We start from the raw sequence: 17720 nt of genomic DNA on the forward strand, positions 1-17720 counted from the left end.
ATCTCTCTTGCTCTCTCTACTCTACTCTTCTGTCTGCAGGTGTTGTTACAATCAGCTGCTCCAACAGGTGATGTATTGCTGGATGAGGTTCTAAAGCACATTAAGAATACACACCCTCCAGAGTCGGTGGCCAGCTGGATCAATCTACTCACAGGTGACCAGACCTTGTATGTGAGTGACTGTGTGAGCATTTGTGTGTGAGATAGAGATTGTATATATGTGTGAGTGAGAGAGAGATTGTATGTGTTTGCATGATGTGTGAGAGATTGTATATATGTGTGTGAGAGAGATTGTATATGTTTGTGTGTGTGAGAGAGATTGTATATGTTTGTGTGAGAGATTGTATTTGTGTGTGTGTGTGTGTGTGTGTAAGAGATAGATTGTATGTTTTTGTGTGTGAGAAAGATTCTGTGTGTGTGTGTGTGTGTGTGTGTGTGTGTGTGTGTGTGTGTGTGTGTGTGTGTGAGAGAGAGAGAGATTGTGTATGTGATATAATGTCCATGGATATTATCATGCAGGGGAATCCTGGAACCCGCTGAAGATGCACTTCCAGATACAACAGGTACGTGAACGTTTAGCCAAGAGTCTTGTAGAGAAAGGAGTCTTGACGACAGAGAAGCAGAACTTCCTGTTGTTTGATGTGACGACACACCCACTGGTTGAAAGCGGGGAGAAGGAACGTCTGCTGCAGCGTGTGCAGACCACACTGCTGCAGCGCTGGAGTAGTGACCCACGGCGCATCCCATTGCGCACGCTCGCCCTGCTGGTGCTGGCTCACGCCTCCGACGTGCTCGACGATGCCCTCACGTCACTTCCTGATGACAACTATGAAACCGCAACTCAGAGAACCCAGGGCCTGCTTGAAACCAACCCTGACCTGCAGAGTGCAAAGGTCATGTCTCCTGGTGAGGAGATGATCTGGGCAGTAATGGCTGCTTTTAACAGAGGCTGAAAAAATACCACCAGCATCTCCTCACAGCGCCTCCTACTGTCTGAGCAGTGTGACGCAGCCTGAAGGACTGTGTGGGAAGTGTGTGCTTTGAGTGGATGAATAAAACAATAATGAGCCTCAACAGTTCATACCTTTTTTTAAAATAGGTGAAAGTTGAACTAAGAAGGTAAAATCGCCACAGACATACAAGAACTGATACGAGGATATGGGGTTGGACAGTCTTGTTTGTTTTTTATCCATTTAACTATGCTGTGATGTTTGTTTACTGAAGGTGGTGTATATTATTATTAGTTTTGTCATAATAAAATATATAAATCTTTACAAGTATAAACATTAGGGGTGACCTGCAATAGTTGCTGATTCGACTATTCGAGGACCCCTAGTCGACTACGAACGTCATAGTCGAATGTACCATTCTGACTGCATGGGGGTGCCCAAGGATGCTGCTAAGCATTAGTTGTTACATGAAATGTCTTTGTTTTCATTATATATAGCCTTTTGTCAAATAAAAGCATCCTAATTTCTGTTAATAAATATTTTTAATGATGTGTGCACATTAACAATAGGCTTCTTCCTTACTACACATTAATAAATCACACCTGCAGTTGCACAATCCAAACGAGCGGAGCTGAACACGCTACAGGATGGTCAGCATCTACCGAGATTATGACTACAAAAAAACTTCAAAAGTGTGGGAGTATTTTGAAAAAGATAAAGATGAATCAAACAAAGTAAAGTGCAAGTTATGTCGTCAACATCTTTCATTTCACACATCAACCAACATGGCATACAATTTAAAATGGGTAGGGCAAAAATAAATAAATAAATAAACAGTTCAGCCGTTTGTTGTTTCGGTCGTGTCGTCTCGTCGCGGTGCGTCTCGGCAAGTAGGCCTATAAAAATTTTTTGTTGTTGTCTGCTTTTTAAACCCCGTTACTTGAACCTTTACTTAGAATTTTTTGCTGTTGTGTTACAAATAGTTTTTATATTTTCAGGCAGGCATATTTTATGCCGGTGTGACAAAGTTCGATATGCGCACTGTGCACTGACAGTTACTTTTTTTGTTAATGTTCGTTCTCTAACATTTCATTAATTAATAAATAAATAAATAAATAAAAGCTGAATAAAGCCAACCTACCATGTTTATTCATTTATCTGAGTGTTTTAGGTTTTTCTTTTGAAGTGGAAAAAAGTCCTGAATGAGAATGGGATCCCGCGATACCCTAGAAAAAAAACCCTGATTCGACTATTAGTTGACTAAAGAGAAAATCTGACAAATCAGATTCGACTATGAAAATTCTTAGTTGAAGCACCTCTAATAAACATACAACATACTTTAACATACAATAACATACACACACACACACACACACACATATGCATGTATATATTTGTCCTCTTTCATATACTTTCAGTTTAGCATTGACATACAAACTTCATCTTTTTAATATGAAGTTTCAAATATGTAAAGAAACTCAAAATTAATTTGAAATGGATGATACATAATTATAGGTGCATACGTGTGTGTGTGTGTGTGTGTTTATATGGTGTGTTTATATGTTTGTGTGGGGGAGAGAGAATGTGTGTGTGTGTGTGTGTGTGATAAATGCCAAACATAAAAAAAAAATAAATGTGCCATATTTTGTCAATTGTGATTTTTCACCGCAATCGAAATTTGTCCTCCGCTTTTTACCCATCTCTGCAGTTAGAACACACACACGTGATTACTAGGGGGCTGTGGTGCACATGTGCCCAGAGCGGTGGGCAGCCCTAGCCCGGCGCCCGGGGAGCAGTTGGGGTTAGGTGCCTTGCTCAAGGGCACCTCACTCCTGGCCTCAGGTCTGGGAATCAAACCCACGACCCTCCAGTCACAAGAACAGTTCCCTACCTCCAGACCATGAATGTCACAGATGATGTGTGATGAATGCAAAATGATCACAAGTATAAAACTGAAAAATAATAAATGTAAATACCAAACAATCAGTCCTAAATGTGTTCAGTTAATCAATAGTCTTAAAGGCAGCATTGGTGATCATTTAAAATAGGTGATTAAATTATTCAAAGAGTTTATTGTCACTTGCACAGTAGCAAACAGTTTCCATCTTCAATGAAATTCTAAACAGGGAACCTGAACAGGGAACCCACTGGGGAGCCTCGGTGGGCAGTCAGGCGATTCCTCTTCTGCCTCCATTTCCATCTCTCCATCTAGGCATACTGGCGCCCTCTGGGTGCTGCCCTCTGGGCATCCATGCTCCCGCACTCAGGGGGAGGGGCTGAAGCCCCCACCTCGCGCCTTCACTGTCTTGATGGAGCACTCAGAAAGCGGCAGACTGGGGCCACCCGACCCTGTGCTGGGGCCCAGCCCGCGCGGGGTGGCCTGTGCTGCTGCGGGCGCACCGCTGGGTGGGGTGGGTCGGTCAGCCTTGTGTCGGGGCGTCGGGTCTGGGCCTTGGGGCTCTGAGGTGCCTGGGTGGTGGGGGTGGGGCAGTGGCTGTTGGGGGGATCTGGGGTGGGCCGGGGGCGCTGGGTTCCGGACTCAGACCAGCATATCTTCACCCTGTTGATGTCTATTGTTGTATGATTATTGTGCGATTGGTATGGTTGTGGGTGCTTACATGGGTGTGATGCGCATATGGCACAAGGTGTGTGGGTGTATATGTGTGTGGAGATGTATATATGGGATGAATGTGTGTGGGTGTATACGTGTATGAGAGAGAATATGTGTTTAGGTGTATGTGGATGCCTGGACTGGCTACTCTCGGCGGTGGGGGTGGTGGGGTTCGGGGCTTGGATGCGGTGACGGGTGGGGTGTCCCCCTAGTCTCCCCGGGTTGACCACTCCCTGCCTCGGGCGGGGGGGGGGGGGGGGGGGGGGGGGGGGCAGTGAAGCTCGGTGCCTAATGAGCCAGCTAGCAAGCAGACTCTCCTCTTCCAGAGGACCATTTCCTCTGGACCTACGCATTCCCAACCACCCACCCCCCACACATACATACACACACACACAGTCCTTTTACATTTACGATCCTGGGGGGCAGGCATGTACCCAGAGGTTGACGAGGTGGGCCTGTTGCCATGGTCTCACTCGTCTCCTCACCACTGTCTGTCCCACAGTTTTTACTGCACTTTAGACAATGAGGGCCTTTGAGGGGACGGTGTGGACAGACACTGACCAGTGGCCCGGGGCTTTGACCACGTTTGTCCCAGCACCTGTCCCCTCAATTTTAACTACACCATAGTATCACACACTACCATACATGCATAGACACCAACACCTACACAGCACTGGGGGTGGAGGGGTGGGAAGGCCTTCCTTCACCCGTTTCCTGCCCCCTGTCAGGGCGGGGGTGGTTTGTCCTGGGGCTGCTGTCGATCCTTGCCGGTCCAGCCATTTGCCCCCTGCCGCAGATAGTGTGTTAGTTTGGATGAATGTGTGTTTTTGTCCTAGTCTCTGTTTGTATAGGTAGATGAATGAGTACGTGTTGGGGGGGGGGGGATATGGGGACGTGTGTATATATTGGGGTGAAAGTGTGAGTACATTTGTGGGGGTATATATGTCCGTAAGAGTGTATATGGGTGTGTGTGAATGTATGTTGGAGTGGATGTACATGTGCATGTAGGTGTATATATGTGAGGATCTAAAAAAGAGTGTGAGTTTGGGGATGTGTGAGTGTATATGTATGTGTATAAGGATGGGTGTAGGTGTATACATGGTAAGGGTATATATAAGGGGTTGTGTGCATGTATGTAGGGGTGTATATATGGGGGTGAATGTAAATAAGAGTTTGAGTGTATGTGTGGGGACAGCTGGTTCTGGGTCTGGGGCTTATTGTGCCCGGTCCTCTCCCGGCTGCTCCCCTGTGATTACTGCTCCACTCCAGAGGGGAGGGGCCTTGGAGTTCCGGGGCCCGGATTGGTGCTCCGGCGTGGGGGCGGTTGGCCCGCTCCCCTGGGCAGTTGTGGTCCGGGGTGGCTCGGGGCTCCTCGGCGGGAGGGGGGCCCTGCCAGGTGGGGGGTGGTTCCCGGGGGCGCGTAGCGCTGGGGCTTTGCTACTGGCCTATGGCGGGGGGGATAAGATGCACCAGCAAAAGAGATGATCGTGGGCTCCAGTGGGCTTCATTATAAAAAAAAAATTCACATTCAGATGCATCTGGGAAATGGGCTACAACTGTTGGGTTCCTCGGGTCAAGCCACTTCTGAACCTGAGCCAACAGAGGAAGCGTCTCAACCAGGGTATCTGCACTTTTTAAAATCTCAAATTCAATGACTTTTAAGACCTTTTTAATACCTCTCACAAGAAAAAATAATACTATTACCGGGGATGCTGGCGTGTTCCACATCGTTGGGGGGGCGGCGAACGAGAATTGTTGACGGGGCGAACGAAAATTGTTGACGTTGTTGAGGCCGTATACTCCAACGCTAGGAATCTAGCACTAGGACCCTGGAGCGGTTATTTTCTGCATTAGCGCTAGATTCGGCAAAGTTCACATCGCGCCAGAACAACTGAACAACACACACTTATAATAATTTAATGTCTCCCCTCATAAAATTCCAGACATTTTAAGACATTTTTAGGCCTTGAATATGGAAAACTAAATTTAAGACATTTTAAGACTTTTTAAGGACCCGCGGGTACCCTGGTCTCAACTGTACTTGAGTATTGCAAGTACTTCATTCAAAAATGTATTACTCAAGTACTGAAAGTAAAAAGTACAAGTATTGTGTTTTGTATTAATTTTAAAAAGCAGTCAAATTTTGATTATCAATTATATATATATATATATATATATATATATTATATATATATATATATATATATATATATATATATATATATATATATATATATATATATATATATACATATTATGGCAAGCCGTTCAGGAAAAAACTATATATATAGAATGACTGCTAAGTCTGAATATATGGAATGAAGTCTGAATATATGGAATGAAAGTCTGAATATATGGAATGAAGTCTGAATATATGGAATGAAGTCTGAATATATGGAATGAAGTCTGAATATATGGAATGAAAGTCTGAATATATGGAATGAAACCTGAGAATATGGAACGAAAGTCTGAATATATGGAATGAAAGTCTGAATATATGGAATGAAAACCTGAATATATGGAATGAAAGTCTGAATATATGGAACGAAAATCTGAATATATGGAACGAAAGTCTGAATATATGGAACGAAAGTCTGAATATATGGAACGAAAGTCTGAATATATGGAATGAAAACCTGAATATATGGAATGAAAGTCTGAATATATGGAATGAAACCTGACGTCACTTGCGCCATTTTGTGCTTTCAGTTTGTGGTACCAGGTATGGTGGCAGGCTCGTTTGTTTGGCAGCATTTTGGGTACCCGGCAGAAATGATAAATGGCAAGAGAGTGACTGATAAGACACTGACCATATACAAACATTGTATGAAAATAATGCTGTACACCGCGGCCAATACGAGCACGATACAGAGACATTTACAGCAGCACCACAGCTCAGTACTCAGATCAACATATCTCACTTGGTAGCAGGGACAGAACGGCGCTTTGGCAAGTTGAGACAGCAGGATATCGGGAGCAGTGTGGCGATGTTAATATTCTTAAAAATGAACATGGCAGTGTAGTTGCAGCAAATTCAGTGACATACTTGGTCAGGCTCTGTTTGCACTATTTGCACTCTGTAGCCTATTGACAGAGAAAAACGTTTTGTTTTGCACATAATAAAGTGAGTCCCCGCTTAACGACGGGTCTGGTTGACGACCGGAGTTACGACCAACTTTTTATGTTATTTTGTGCGGTGCGGGGAGGAGCAGTGGCAGCACAGTGGAGTGTTGTGCACGAGAACATTGTTCGTTTTTGTATTTACGATCAAAGCGTATCTAAATCTGGGGTCGCGATTAACGACACTTTTCGGTCTAACACCGTCGTTAAGCGGGGACTCGCTGTATTGTTTGCGCTTGAAAAAAGGAGAAATATTTTTATTTTAACTTTTATGAAATTTTATTTTAATTTCAATTTGTAGGACAAGTTTATTAAGTTCATGCTTGCATCATGCATGTTAAGAGTTCTAATAAAACATTTCAAAATGCATGTGTAACTCAGTTAAATAAAAGTATGTTGTCCAGTCATATAATTTGTCATTTTAGTTTCCTTAAAATCTCGTCACGTCTCGTTCTCGTGAACCCAATATCGTGTATCGTCACACCCCTAGCAGTAATCCTCAGTATGGAGGAGATGATAAACACCCTGACCAGTCCACGAGCTATGGTGGCGTACTGCTTACAAGCAGAATAAATAGAACATTTCTCCATAGTACTGCTGGCTAGCATGCTATCAGCAGTGATTCGCTTGATTCGGAGCTGCGGTTTGCAGGGTTGCCACACACGCCATAGATTTCTCACGCTGAAAAAAAATCTAGTTTATTTATCTCTGATCTACATCTATGATTCAATGAGTTACTAGTTCGCTCTGGCGCCAACACTGGTGATCGATCGATTTAAGCCTGGTTTATACTTGACGCGTCGCGAGCGTCGAGGGTCCGCGGCGAAAATGATGTAATCGCAGTGGCTCCGTCCATGCGCGAGGGTCTCGCACGTTGTCGATTCGCGAGGTCGTACACCTCTCGAATTTTGTAACTTAGCGCGTGCCGCGCCTCAGCGCAATGAACAAAGTCTTGTTTGCAGGGTTCATACACCTTTATAAGGTGGAATTAAAGCACTTGTACGTCACTTTCAAGGTCCAGTTCAATATTTCCCAGCACGTTAAACTTAATTAAGTTAAATATTTATACATATACTCAAAATGATTCGAAATAATTCGCTTTTAATCACATTATTTAATGGTTGTTTATTTTCAAAACGCCCAATCTTAACGTCTTCACGTTCTCTCATGTTTTGTCCTGGAATTACAAGAGGCTCATATTTGTTAATTTAATACAAGAGAACTGTTCAGTCAGACAGATATATGTTGTGAAACGAAGTAGTTACAATTTCCTATAATTACCACAAACTGAAAACACAAAACGGCGCGAGTGCGTCAAAGACGTCAGTTTTCATTCCATATATTCAGGTTTTCATTCCATATATTCAGACTTTCATTCCATATATTCAGACTTTCATTCCATATATTCAGGTTTTCATTCTATATATTCAGGTTTTCATTCCATATATTCAGACTTTCATTCCATCTATTCAGACTTTCATTCAATATATTCAGACTTTCATTCAATATATTCAGACTTTCATTCCATATATTCACACTTTCATTCAATATATTCAGATTTCATTCCATATATTCAGACTTTCATTCCATATATTCAGACTTTCATTTCATATATTCAGACTTTCATTCCATATATTCAGGTTTTCATTCCATATATTCAGACTTTCATTCCATATATTCAGACTTTCATTCCATATATTCAGGCTTTCATTCCATATATTCAGACTTTCATTCCATATATTCAGACTTTCATTCAATATATTCAGACTTTCATTCAATATATTCAGACTTTTATTCAATATATTCAGACTTTCATTCCATATATTCAGACTTTCATTCCATATATTCAGACTTCATTCCATATATTCAGACTTAGCAGTCATTCTATATATATAGTTTTTTCCTGAACGGCTTGCCATAATATATATATATATATATATATATATATATATATATATATATATATATATATATATATATATATATCACTTACAAATCAAAGCTGTCAAAGACCACAAATACAAGTGTAAAAACAAGTAGCATCTTAAAAAACTGGGCTTAACATTTTATACACAAAAAAACAGATAACCTAGTCATAGGGTTGATGCAGAAGTACAAGTTATTCTTAATTTAGCTCAGAAAACACAGTGTATTTTGGATGTAAAATCCATCCATCGGGTTCTAAGGGTGAGCCGACTGCCTGCCTTGCATTTACCCCCAATAAATGCCCTTACCCTATAAAAACACAACACTATAAAAATGGGCACATGATTACTCGAAAAGAGACACAGATTACTGTTGCTGAAAACACAATTCATCGTGACATCTCCTTTATGATTGCCAGCTAATGTTAAGTGAATACTGCAGTATGTCATGAACATAATTATGTTAGTTAGCCAAGATAACCTAACTAGCGCTTACTGACCGCTCAAGCTGGTGTGTCTTCTGTGCGTTATATTTGTAACTTACATTGATGTGTTTCTTCAAGTACGAAGGTAATTTTTGAAGGCCAATAGTTCACCCTCTTTAGGCACTTCATTATATAAGAATTTTCTTTCACTCTGGCAAATGCAAACATTGTGTCTAGGTAAGGCCAGGGGTGGTCTCCTTCCTCACCCTCTCCGCCACGATCACTCGATGTTGAAGGTGTGGAAGGTGCCAATATATGTACATTAAAACGCCAACAAGCTTATGTAATACACTTATTCTTTCTGCTCTTACCAAACACGATGCCATCTCTTTTAATGTGATAAAAAGCTTATTATTTCGAATCATTTCGAGTATATGTGTATTTGTATAAATATGTAAATTAAGCTGCAGGTGCTGGAAAATATTGAAAACGGACCTTGAAAGTGGCATCCAAGTGCATGAATTCCACCTTATAACTTCGCACGCACAAAAATCGAGTGGTGCGCGACCTCGCATGGGTGGAGCCACTGCGATTGCGTAATTTTTGCCGTGCGGACCCTTGCGCCAGTCACGACGCATCAAGTGAACCTAGATTACGAAGCTCAAGTGTCGAGTGAAGCAGCAGCAGAGGCGGAACGCGACCGGAGCATGCCATGTGCAGTTTTCTCATTAGACAGCCTGATCGCTTGACCTGGTGACAGCGCCTACCAACATGTTTATAATGGTAACGAGTAACTATAGAGCACGTAAAAAATGTATCGAAGTAAAAGTATTAAACTATTGGAAAATATGTAGTGAAGTAAAAGTGGAAGTAGGAGAAAAAAAATAATACAGTAAAGTACAGATACAGCATTTTAGTACTTAAGTATAGTAGTGAAGTCTCTGCAAGACAACAGGCTAAACATACAACCTAGGGTTACCCTAACCCGAGCCTGTGGTCTAAATTGCCTCCTAATTCCAGAAGAATTCAGTGAGGATGACAAAACCACCCAAATTCCTCAACACGTGATAGTCTAACTGCTGGGCATAGTTTATAACAGGGCATAGTTATTTGAACTGTAGACTTGACTAAGTTTTAGTTAAGACATTTTGAATGTTTTTGTGTTCAACTTTGTTTAGATAATCTTCAAAATTTACAAAGTTCTCCACCTCACATGTGTCACGTAGGGCTACGCCCCCCTCTCCTAGCTGTCACTCCGATGTCCCTGTTCCTCGTGTCTGTGTTGTTCCCTGCTTCTTGATCCCGCCCTGCTTGTCTGTCTCCATGGTTTCCCCTCTTCTGCCACGCCCATGTCGTCAGTGTTATCACCTGTGTCTTGTCTAGTTCTGTGTATTTATAGTCCCGGTGTCTCCCATGTCGGTTATCTGTTGTTTCATTTCCCTTGCCATGTATATCTGCCTGTTCTGTGTTTCCCCGTCGTGCTTAGTTCCCTGTCCGAGTATGCCTGTTTATATTTCATGTTCTGATTGCCTACCCGATATGACCCATGCCTGCCCTTACGACCACGTCTTTGGAATTCCATTAAATAAATCTCGCTCTCCTCAGCGTTTGTGTCAGGCCCCGTCCACACGACGCCGGAGGTTTTTAAAAACGGAGGTTTTTGTCTCCGTTTTCAAAAATATCTACGTCCACACGATCAGCGTTTTCAAAAATATCTACGTCCACACGACGCCGGAGATTTTTAAAAACGGAGGTTTTTGTCTCCGTTTTCAAAAATATCTACGTCCACACGACGCCGGAGGTTTTTAAAAACGGAGGTTTTTGTCTCCGTTTTCAAAAATATCTACGTCCACACGACGCCGGAGGTTTTTAAAAACTGAGGTTTTTAGCCTCCCGTCCACACGAAAACGGCGTTTTCGGTCACCGAAAACGGAGGTTTTTGAAAACGCCTTCCAAGGTGGAGACTTTTGAAAACTCCGGTCTCGAGGTTTTCGTGTGGACGGGGAAAACGCATGTTTAGGAAAACGCATGTTTAGGAAAACGCTGACGTCACATAGTGAGTCTGCGCATGTCTTTTTTTTTGTTTATATTCGCTCAGCTTGTTCAGCATGGATACGCAGCTGATATGCAGCCGTGAAACGCTGCAATTAACATGCCAGCCCAGTAGAGGGCGATCGTACTTCCCACAGAATGACATCAAAACACTTGAAGAATCAAATTAAATCAAATATATTTGTATAACGCTTTTCACAACACATGTTGTCACAAAGCGCTTTACAGGATTTACAAAGTTAACAATACTGTAGCGTGTAGTGCGGATGATTGATTCAGGGAACGAGCCATTTTGAATACTTGCTTTCTTTGTTAGAAAGCAGCCCTGTTTCAACACAACGGGTAATGCTTGTGAACTCGGACTTACACATACATTGAATGGGTGCGGGGTATCGAATGAGTACGAACACACGGGGGTGGTAGGTTTGACAGGCACATTAAAAACACTCATACATACATCGATTAGAAGCTTACATTGTACAGACACATTCATCACATAGCACTTTATTACAAGCACATTACAGGCATTATAACACTAAACTTAGCGACCAAATATGACACGAAAGGGATTATGGGAACGATTTGATATGACGATTTGAAAAAACTGAACGCAGCGCATTTAGGCGCCTCCGCTGTGTTATGTAATGCGAAAGTAACATTAAATTAAACTGTACACATGTTAATAATCCGCCAATTGCAGTGACAACAATCACGGAGCTGTCCAAGCTGAACGAATGTAAACAAAAAAAGACATGCGCAGAATCCCTATGTGATGTCAGCGTTTTCCTAAACATGCGTTTTCCCCGTCCACACGAAAACGCCGAGACCGGAGTTTTCAAAAGTCTCCACCTTTGAAGGCGTTTTCAAAAACGTGTGGACGGGAGGCTAAAACGGAGACAAAACCTCCGTTTTTAAAAACCTCCGGTGTCGTGTGGACGGAGATATTTTTGAAAACGGAGACAAAAACCTCAGTTTTTAAAAACCTTCGGCGTCGTGTGGACGGGAGGCTAAAACGGAGACAAAAACCTCCGTTTTTAAAAACCTCCGGCGTCGTGTGGACGGGGCCTCAGTCTCCTCGCTCCGCAGCATTACAATGTGATCTCTCCATGTCTTTATCCTCTGTTAATAACTATTGGTCTTCCCCAGGCTCAAACACACCACATTAATTTTTGTTAAGCCAGCGCCATTAACCTTTGTTTTTACCACGTTAGAATAAACCAGCTGAGCTCATTAACATACAGCCATGCTGCTCCAAGTCAGCGCCATTTTAGTTGCTTTGGTAAAGGCCCAGTTCACATGTAGAGGATTTTAGTGATGAAATCACATCAAGTAGTGTTACCATGTCAACTTCTTGGAAATAAGACATATTAAAGTTAGGCTGAGTAACTGTCACGTCCAGCCCCTCCCTCTTCCCTGGTCCCGCCTAGCTCCCCGCTCCCATTCGTTCCTCCCTCTGTCTGTTACGCCCCCGTCGTCAGTCTCGTACACCTGAATCTCGTTTCACCGTCGTGTTTCTGTTATAAAAACCCCCTAGTGTTTTACCCCCGTGTCGGTCATTCCCTGTACGTGAGTCCCTTGCTGTTCCGCCATTTTGCCTGATGGTCTGTTCCTGTTGTTGTTCTTATACTTCCTCTCTGTTTTGTTTTAGCCTTGCTTGTCTTGTATCCCATGTTCAGCGCTTATGTCTTCTTTGTGTGTATCCCTAGTCTTTTGTAATCTTTAGTTGTTGCGTGTCTCATTGGTTACTTAGTTGAAGTTGTACTGTTGTGTTTTCCCGGTATCCTTACCTCATTGTTATATTCCTCCCCTCCGTGTGCTCTCATAGTTCTCGGTTATTTTGGTTTAGACGTTAACGTTCCCTGTTGTTTAGCTTGCCCGTTTAGTGATGTCCTCTCCCTTTTGTTTGACATAGTTCCCTCTGCGTTTTGTGTTGTAGTCATTTTGTGTTACCCTTTCATTAAAACCCCAGTACTCTGCACTTGCGTCATGCCTGCCCATCAAAAAAGTAACAGTAACTGATATAAGGGTTGATAGTCTATTAGTGCTTGTTGCTATGTTCTGCCTTATACTAGTAATCTTGTCCCTAAAAAATACAGCAAACTCCTCACACTTTTTACCTGAAACAGTTTCAGGGAAGACACAGGAGGTGGGGTTTACTAGCTGATCTATACTTCTGAACAGGTTATTATTAGATGAATCGATTAAGGTAGAAAAGTAGTTTTTCCTTGATTTCACTTCACTGTTGTAATTCTGCTATGTTGTTTTATAATTATCAAAATGTATTTGCAATTTTGACCTTCGCCAGCGTCTCTCAGCTTGCCTACAATCTTGCCTAAATTTTATAATAGATGGAGTGTTTCTCCAGGGCATCTTAATTCTACCAGAGATCATTTTAGTTACCTTTGGTGCCACAGCATCAATACAGTTCCTAACTCTGTGTGTGAATGTTTCAACTAACTCATTCCCATTTTCTGAGAGAAGGGAGGGACTGTATCATGTCTATGAAGGCCACGGCACTGCCAGCACTGAGATATCGCTTGGTTATTGTGCACTTTTCACTGAGTGTTCTAATAGATAATGACATATTGAAAAATACACCACAATGATCAGAGATTGCAACATCAGTAATTTCAGTATTATTAACCTCTATGCGTTTAGAAATTATCAAATCTAAAATGTGGCCGTGTTAATGAGTTGGGCTTGATGCATGCTGTACGAAATCAAAAGAGTTAAGCATCCTCATGAATTCTGAATTGATTGGATTTGTGGATATATTCACATGATTATTAAAATCCCCAGCAATTAAAACATAAACAAAATCAATTAAAATCCTAGAAAGCATTTCTGCAAAATCCAAAAAGAAAATTTGTATGTAGTCTGGGAGGATGAGATATCAATCAAAAGAACTGAATAAATTCTGTTGAGTTGTACTGCCAGATATTCAAACGTAGGATGTTGTCACGTTGAGGACCCCGGCCCCTCCCTTTTGGGCGTGTGTCAACGTTGTCTACGTGCTTTGTCTGCGTCAGTGGATATTCGTGGTTCGGGTTATGTCGTGTGATTAATAAGTCTCACCTGTGAATCGTCTCGTGATCACGTGGGGCTAATGTGGTTTGTCTATTTAATGTGCGCTCGCGCAGTGTCCTGTGCTCGTCGTTGTCTATGTCTGCACATTGCTGTGTATGTTTGATGTTTAACGTGCGCTATTGCGCAACAGTCTGAAAATAAAGTGTGACGTTTGTAACGGAAAAACGGATTCTGTGTCTCGTCCGTCTGTCGTCGCCCAGCGTCACAGAACGACGAGCCTCGAAGAGACACTAAAATGCCAGGCTACAAGGGCAAGCCTAAGAAGGGCAAGAAACCCAGTAAGGGGCACCACCATCCTTCCTCCTCTCCCCAGCGCCGCAGAGACCCGCCGACGCTGTCGCAAATGGAGGAGGACCCGGTATGCGCCCTTCAGCTGGCCTCAGCCCGGAAGGTAGAGGAAGGGGACCCCGAGCTGGCGGAGCTCTTCCGCCAGGGCGCGGGCAGGATTTGGAGGGAGCGACACTCCCCTCCTTCCCACGACCTCTCGCCTCTGGGGGTGGGTGTCTGCGCGATCGATACCACGGCATCCACCCCAGAGAACGAGTTCGATGAGGGGGAGTCAGAGGAGGAGGATTACCTCCCTTCGGCCATGGGCCCCTCTCCAGCCGTGGACCACGGTGAGGAGGAGGCGGAGGACCCGGCTCCCTCGGTCTGTCACGCCCCCACGGTGGATTATGGAGGGGGTGACGAGGGAGCTCGCCCATCGTCTGAGTACGACGCGTCCACCGTATACTACGGCGAAGAGGAGCAGGCAGACTATCCCTCGTCTGAGTATGACGCGCCCACCGTATACTACAGTGAAGAGGAGCAGGCGGATTATCCCCCGTCTGAGTATGACGCGCCCACCGTATACTACGGTGAAGAGGAGCAGGCGGATTATCCCCCGTCTGAGTATGACGCGCCCACCGTATACTACGGTGAGGAGGAGTAGGAGGACTATCCCCCATTCGTGTGCTCGGGAGTGTCCGAGCAAACGGACTGCGATCTCTACACGGAGGACGAAGAGGAGAGCCTTCCTTCCTCCGTGGGAACCGTAAAGGGGCGATGGACACCTGGGGAGAACGCGTCCTCCACACCTTCCAGGGGCAAGCCCCATGGACTATTACTGGGGTGAGAGTCCGGTGGAGTCCATGGAAGGGATCCTAGAGGGTGAGGAACCCATGGAGACCGACGGGGGACTCCCAGGCGAGGCACCAGGCGCATCCGCCAGACATGCGGCACCAGGCGCGTCCGCCAGCCACGCGGCACCTGACGGAGGGTTTGCAGCAAAGGCAGGCGGGGGGCTGCCCACCGCAGCACCCGCAGCTCTCGATCCCTCTCCGCTCCTCGCACTCCTCCTGGCGTGAAGCCTGGCGCCTGTTATGTGTTTGTCTGTGCCAGTGTTCGTCAGTCTTCCCGTATGTCTGCCAAACCCCCTGTTCCCGTTTGTGCCTCTGTGTGTGAGTATGCCAGTCTGTGTGTTTGTTTCTGTTCCGTTTAATGTGTCTCCCGTCTTTTCCCCCGTCTTCCCAGGGAGGGTGTTCTAGGCAGTCCGTGCGGACGCTTCACCAAGGGCGGTCACCTCCCAGACGCAGGACTGAGCGCGTCGGATCCGCCCATCGTGGGTTCGGGGCACTCGGTCCTGTTGGCACCCCGGGACGGGTAGTGCCCTTGGAGGAGGCGTCTGTCACGTTGAGGACCCCGGCCCCTCCCTTTTGGGCGTGTGTCAACGTTGTCTACGTGCTTTGTCTGCGTCAGTGGATATTCGTGGTTCGGGTTATGTCGTGTGATTAATAAGTCTCACCTGTGAATCGTCTCGTGATCACGTGGGGCTAATGTGGTTTGTCTATTTAATGTGCGCTCGCGCAGTGTCCTGTGCTCGTCGTTGTCTATGTCTGCACGTTGCTGTGTATGTTTGATGTTTAACGTGCGCTATTCAGTCCCACCAGGATTTCGCGGGCCTTTTTTGTGATTGTTGCGGGCTAAAATGTTTGATGTTGCGGGTGTTTTTCAAAAAAATTGCGATGGAAGTTGGGGTGTGTTTTTGCTTTTTTGTGAGTACATTACAATAGGGAGTAAATGTTGTATGGTTTCCTCTATTTAGTAGTCCATTTTAATTATCTATTTACCTATTTATTCAGGGTTGCCAACTTTGCAAGATCGCTTGAAGTGAGATTTGAACCTGGAGGGGGTGGCGAACATTAATTGTTGACGGGGGGGGCGGAGTTAGCGAACGTAAGTTGTTACCGGGCGGCCTGTAAAATGGACACAAATTAAGTATTATATCGAGATCGATCGCCTGTGGTTGTGCCAGAGCGAACTAATAACTCACAGATATGGATCAGAGATAAATAAACTTTATCTCTGACTTTAAACTTTATCTCAGTTTAAAAAGTTTAAACTTAGAAACTTTATCTCAGACCCTCGCCGCTTGCGTGCGCTGCAGTGACTTCGCGGGCTACCGTTGCATTGTGGGGAATGTAGTGTTTGTGCGTGCAAAACACCATCGGGCGGCTGTGGCCTACGGGCCGGTTCTAATAGTAATTAAATATCATCCAGGGGGCCATAGATAATCAATTCGCGGGTCGGATCTGGACAGTTTATCCCCGCTTTCATGTAGTGTACCGGGATACTGCTTTTCCCGATCTTTTTGCCGTTATTTTCGTCGCTCATGCTGCTTTCAGTCTGCTCCTCTTGAACGTATATACGGAAGTAAGGCGGGAGTTTGTCGACGTCACATCAAGACGACATCAGTGATTGGTCAAATTTGCGGGAAAGTTGCGGTGATTAGCTGAAATTGCAACACCGCCCTGAATTCGCGGGATTTGCTTGAAGTTGCGTTGAAGTTGCAAATCGCAACATCGCGACTTTCTGGAGGGTCTGGCTATTGCGCAACAGTCTGAAAATAAAGTGTGACGTTTGTAACGGAAAAACGGATTCTGTGTCTCGTCCGTCTGTCGTCGCCCAGCGTCACAGATGTTCCCTTAATGAGATCTGCTGACAGCAGAATGCTTTATGGTAAAAACATGCAACACCACCACTTCTCTTATTTACTCTAGAGACATAAAAATAGTTAAAGTCGGGAGGCGAAGCTTCATTTAGCACTATTGCTCCATTGCTATCAAGCCAAGTCTCTGTTAGAAAAAGAAAGTCCAGACAATAATCTTCAATTAATTTAGCTATTATAAAAGACTTGTTTGTGAGTGAGCTGACATTTAGTAAGGAGACTTTGAAGACTTGATGTGTTTGATCAGCATAGCTTACATCACTTGTGCATTTCACTGGGATCAAATTTAGTTTGTTACAATGTTACCTGTTGATGTCATTCAAAAGTGGTTGCTTCCAAAACCTCTAAAGAATTCATAGTTAAATCCTTCAGATCCCAAACCATTAATTACTTTTAGTTGATAACTGTTGTGGTTCTGGTATAATTTGAATACGAGATTTATTCTAAATTAATGAGACTGATTAATAATTAATGTTAAACAAATTACATCTACTTTAAAAGATTAGTAGGTGAAACCCCTACACAAAGATCCACATTAAATGAACACACAAAACCTTTTTAGACT

At 43.9% G+C, this 17720-nt stretch overlaps 1 protein-coding gene across 5 annotated transcripts in view; it reads left to right on the forward strand.

Moving 5' to 3' along the window:
* The window catches only part of golph3l (golgi phosphoprotein 3-like), a 50129-nt gene extending 47782 nt beyond the window's left edge, over nucleotides 1–2347 (forward strand). For 4 of the 5 annotated variants that reach the window (XM_077006609.1, XM_077006610.1, XM_077006608.1 and 1 more), the window contains exons 4-5: nucleotides 40–154; nucleotides 519–2347. In XM_077006609.1, the coding sequence (XP_076862724.1) occupies nucleotides 40–154; nucleotides 519–952 (549 nt within the window). In that variant the 3' untranslated portion in view covers nucleotides 953–2347. The remainder of the gene's footprint in view (nucleotides 1–39; nucleotides 155–518) is intronic. The other variant, XM_077006607.1, reaches the window with a different exon arrangement.
* Nucleotides 2348–17720: the final 15373 nt, after the last annotated feature.

Source organism: Brachyhypopomus gauderio, chromosome 5 (assembly GCF_052324685.1).
Source record: "Brachyhypopomus gauderio isolate BG-103 chromosome 5, BGAUD_0.2, whole genome shotgun sequence".
In the NCBI taxonomy this organism is placed as follows: Eukaryota; Metazoa; Chordata; class Actinopteri; order Gymnotiformes; family Hypopomidae; genus Brachyhypopomus; species Brachyhypopomus gauderio.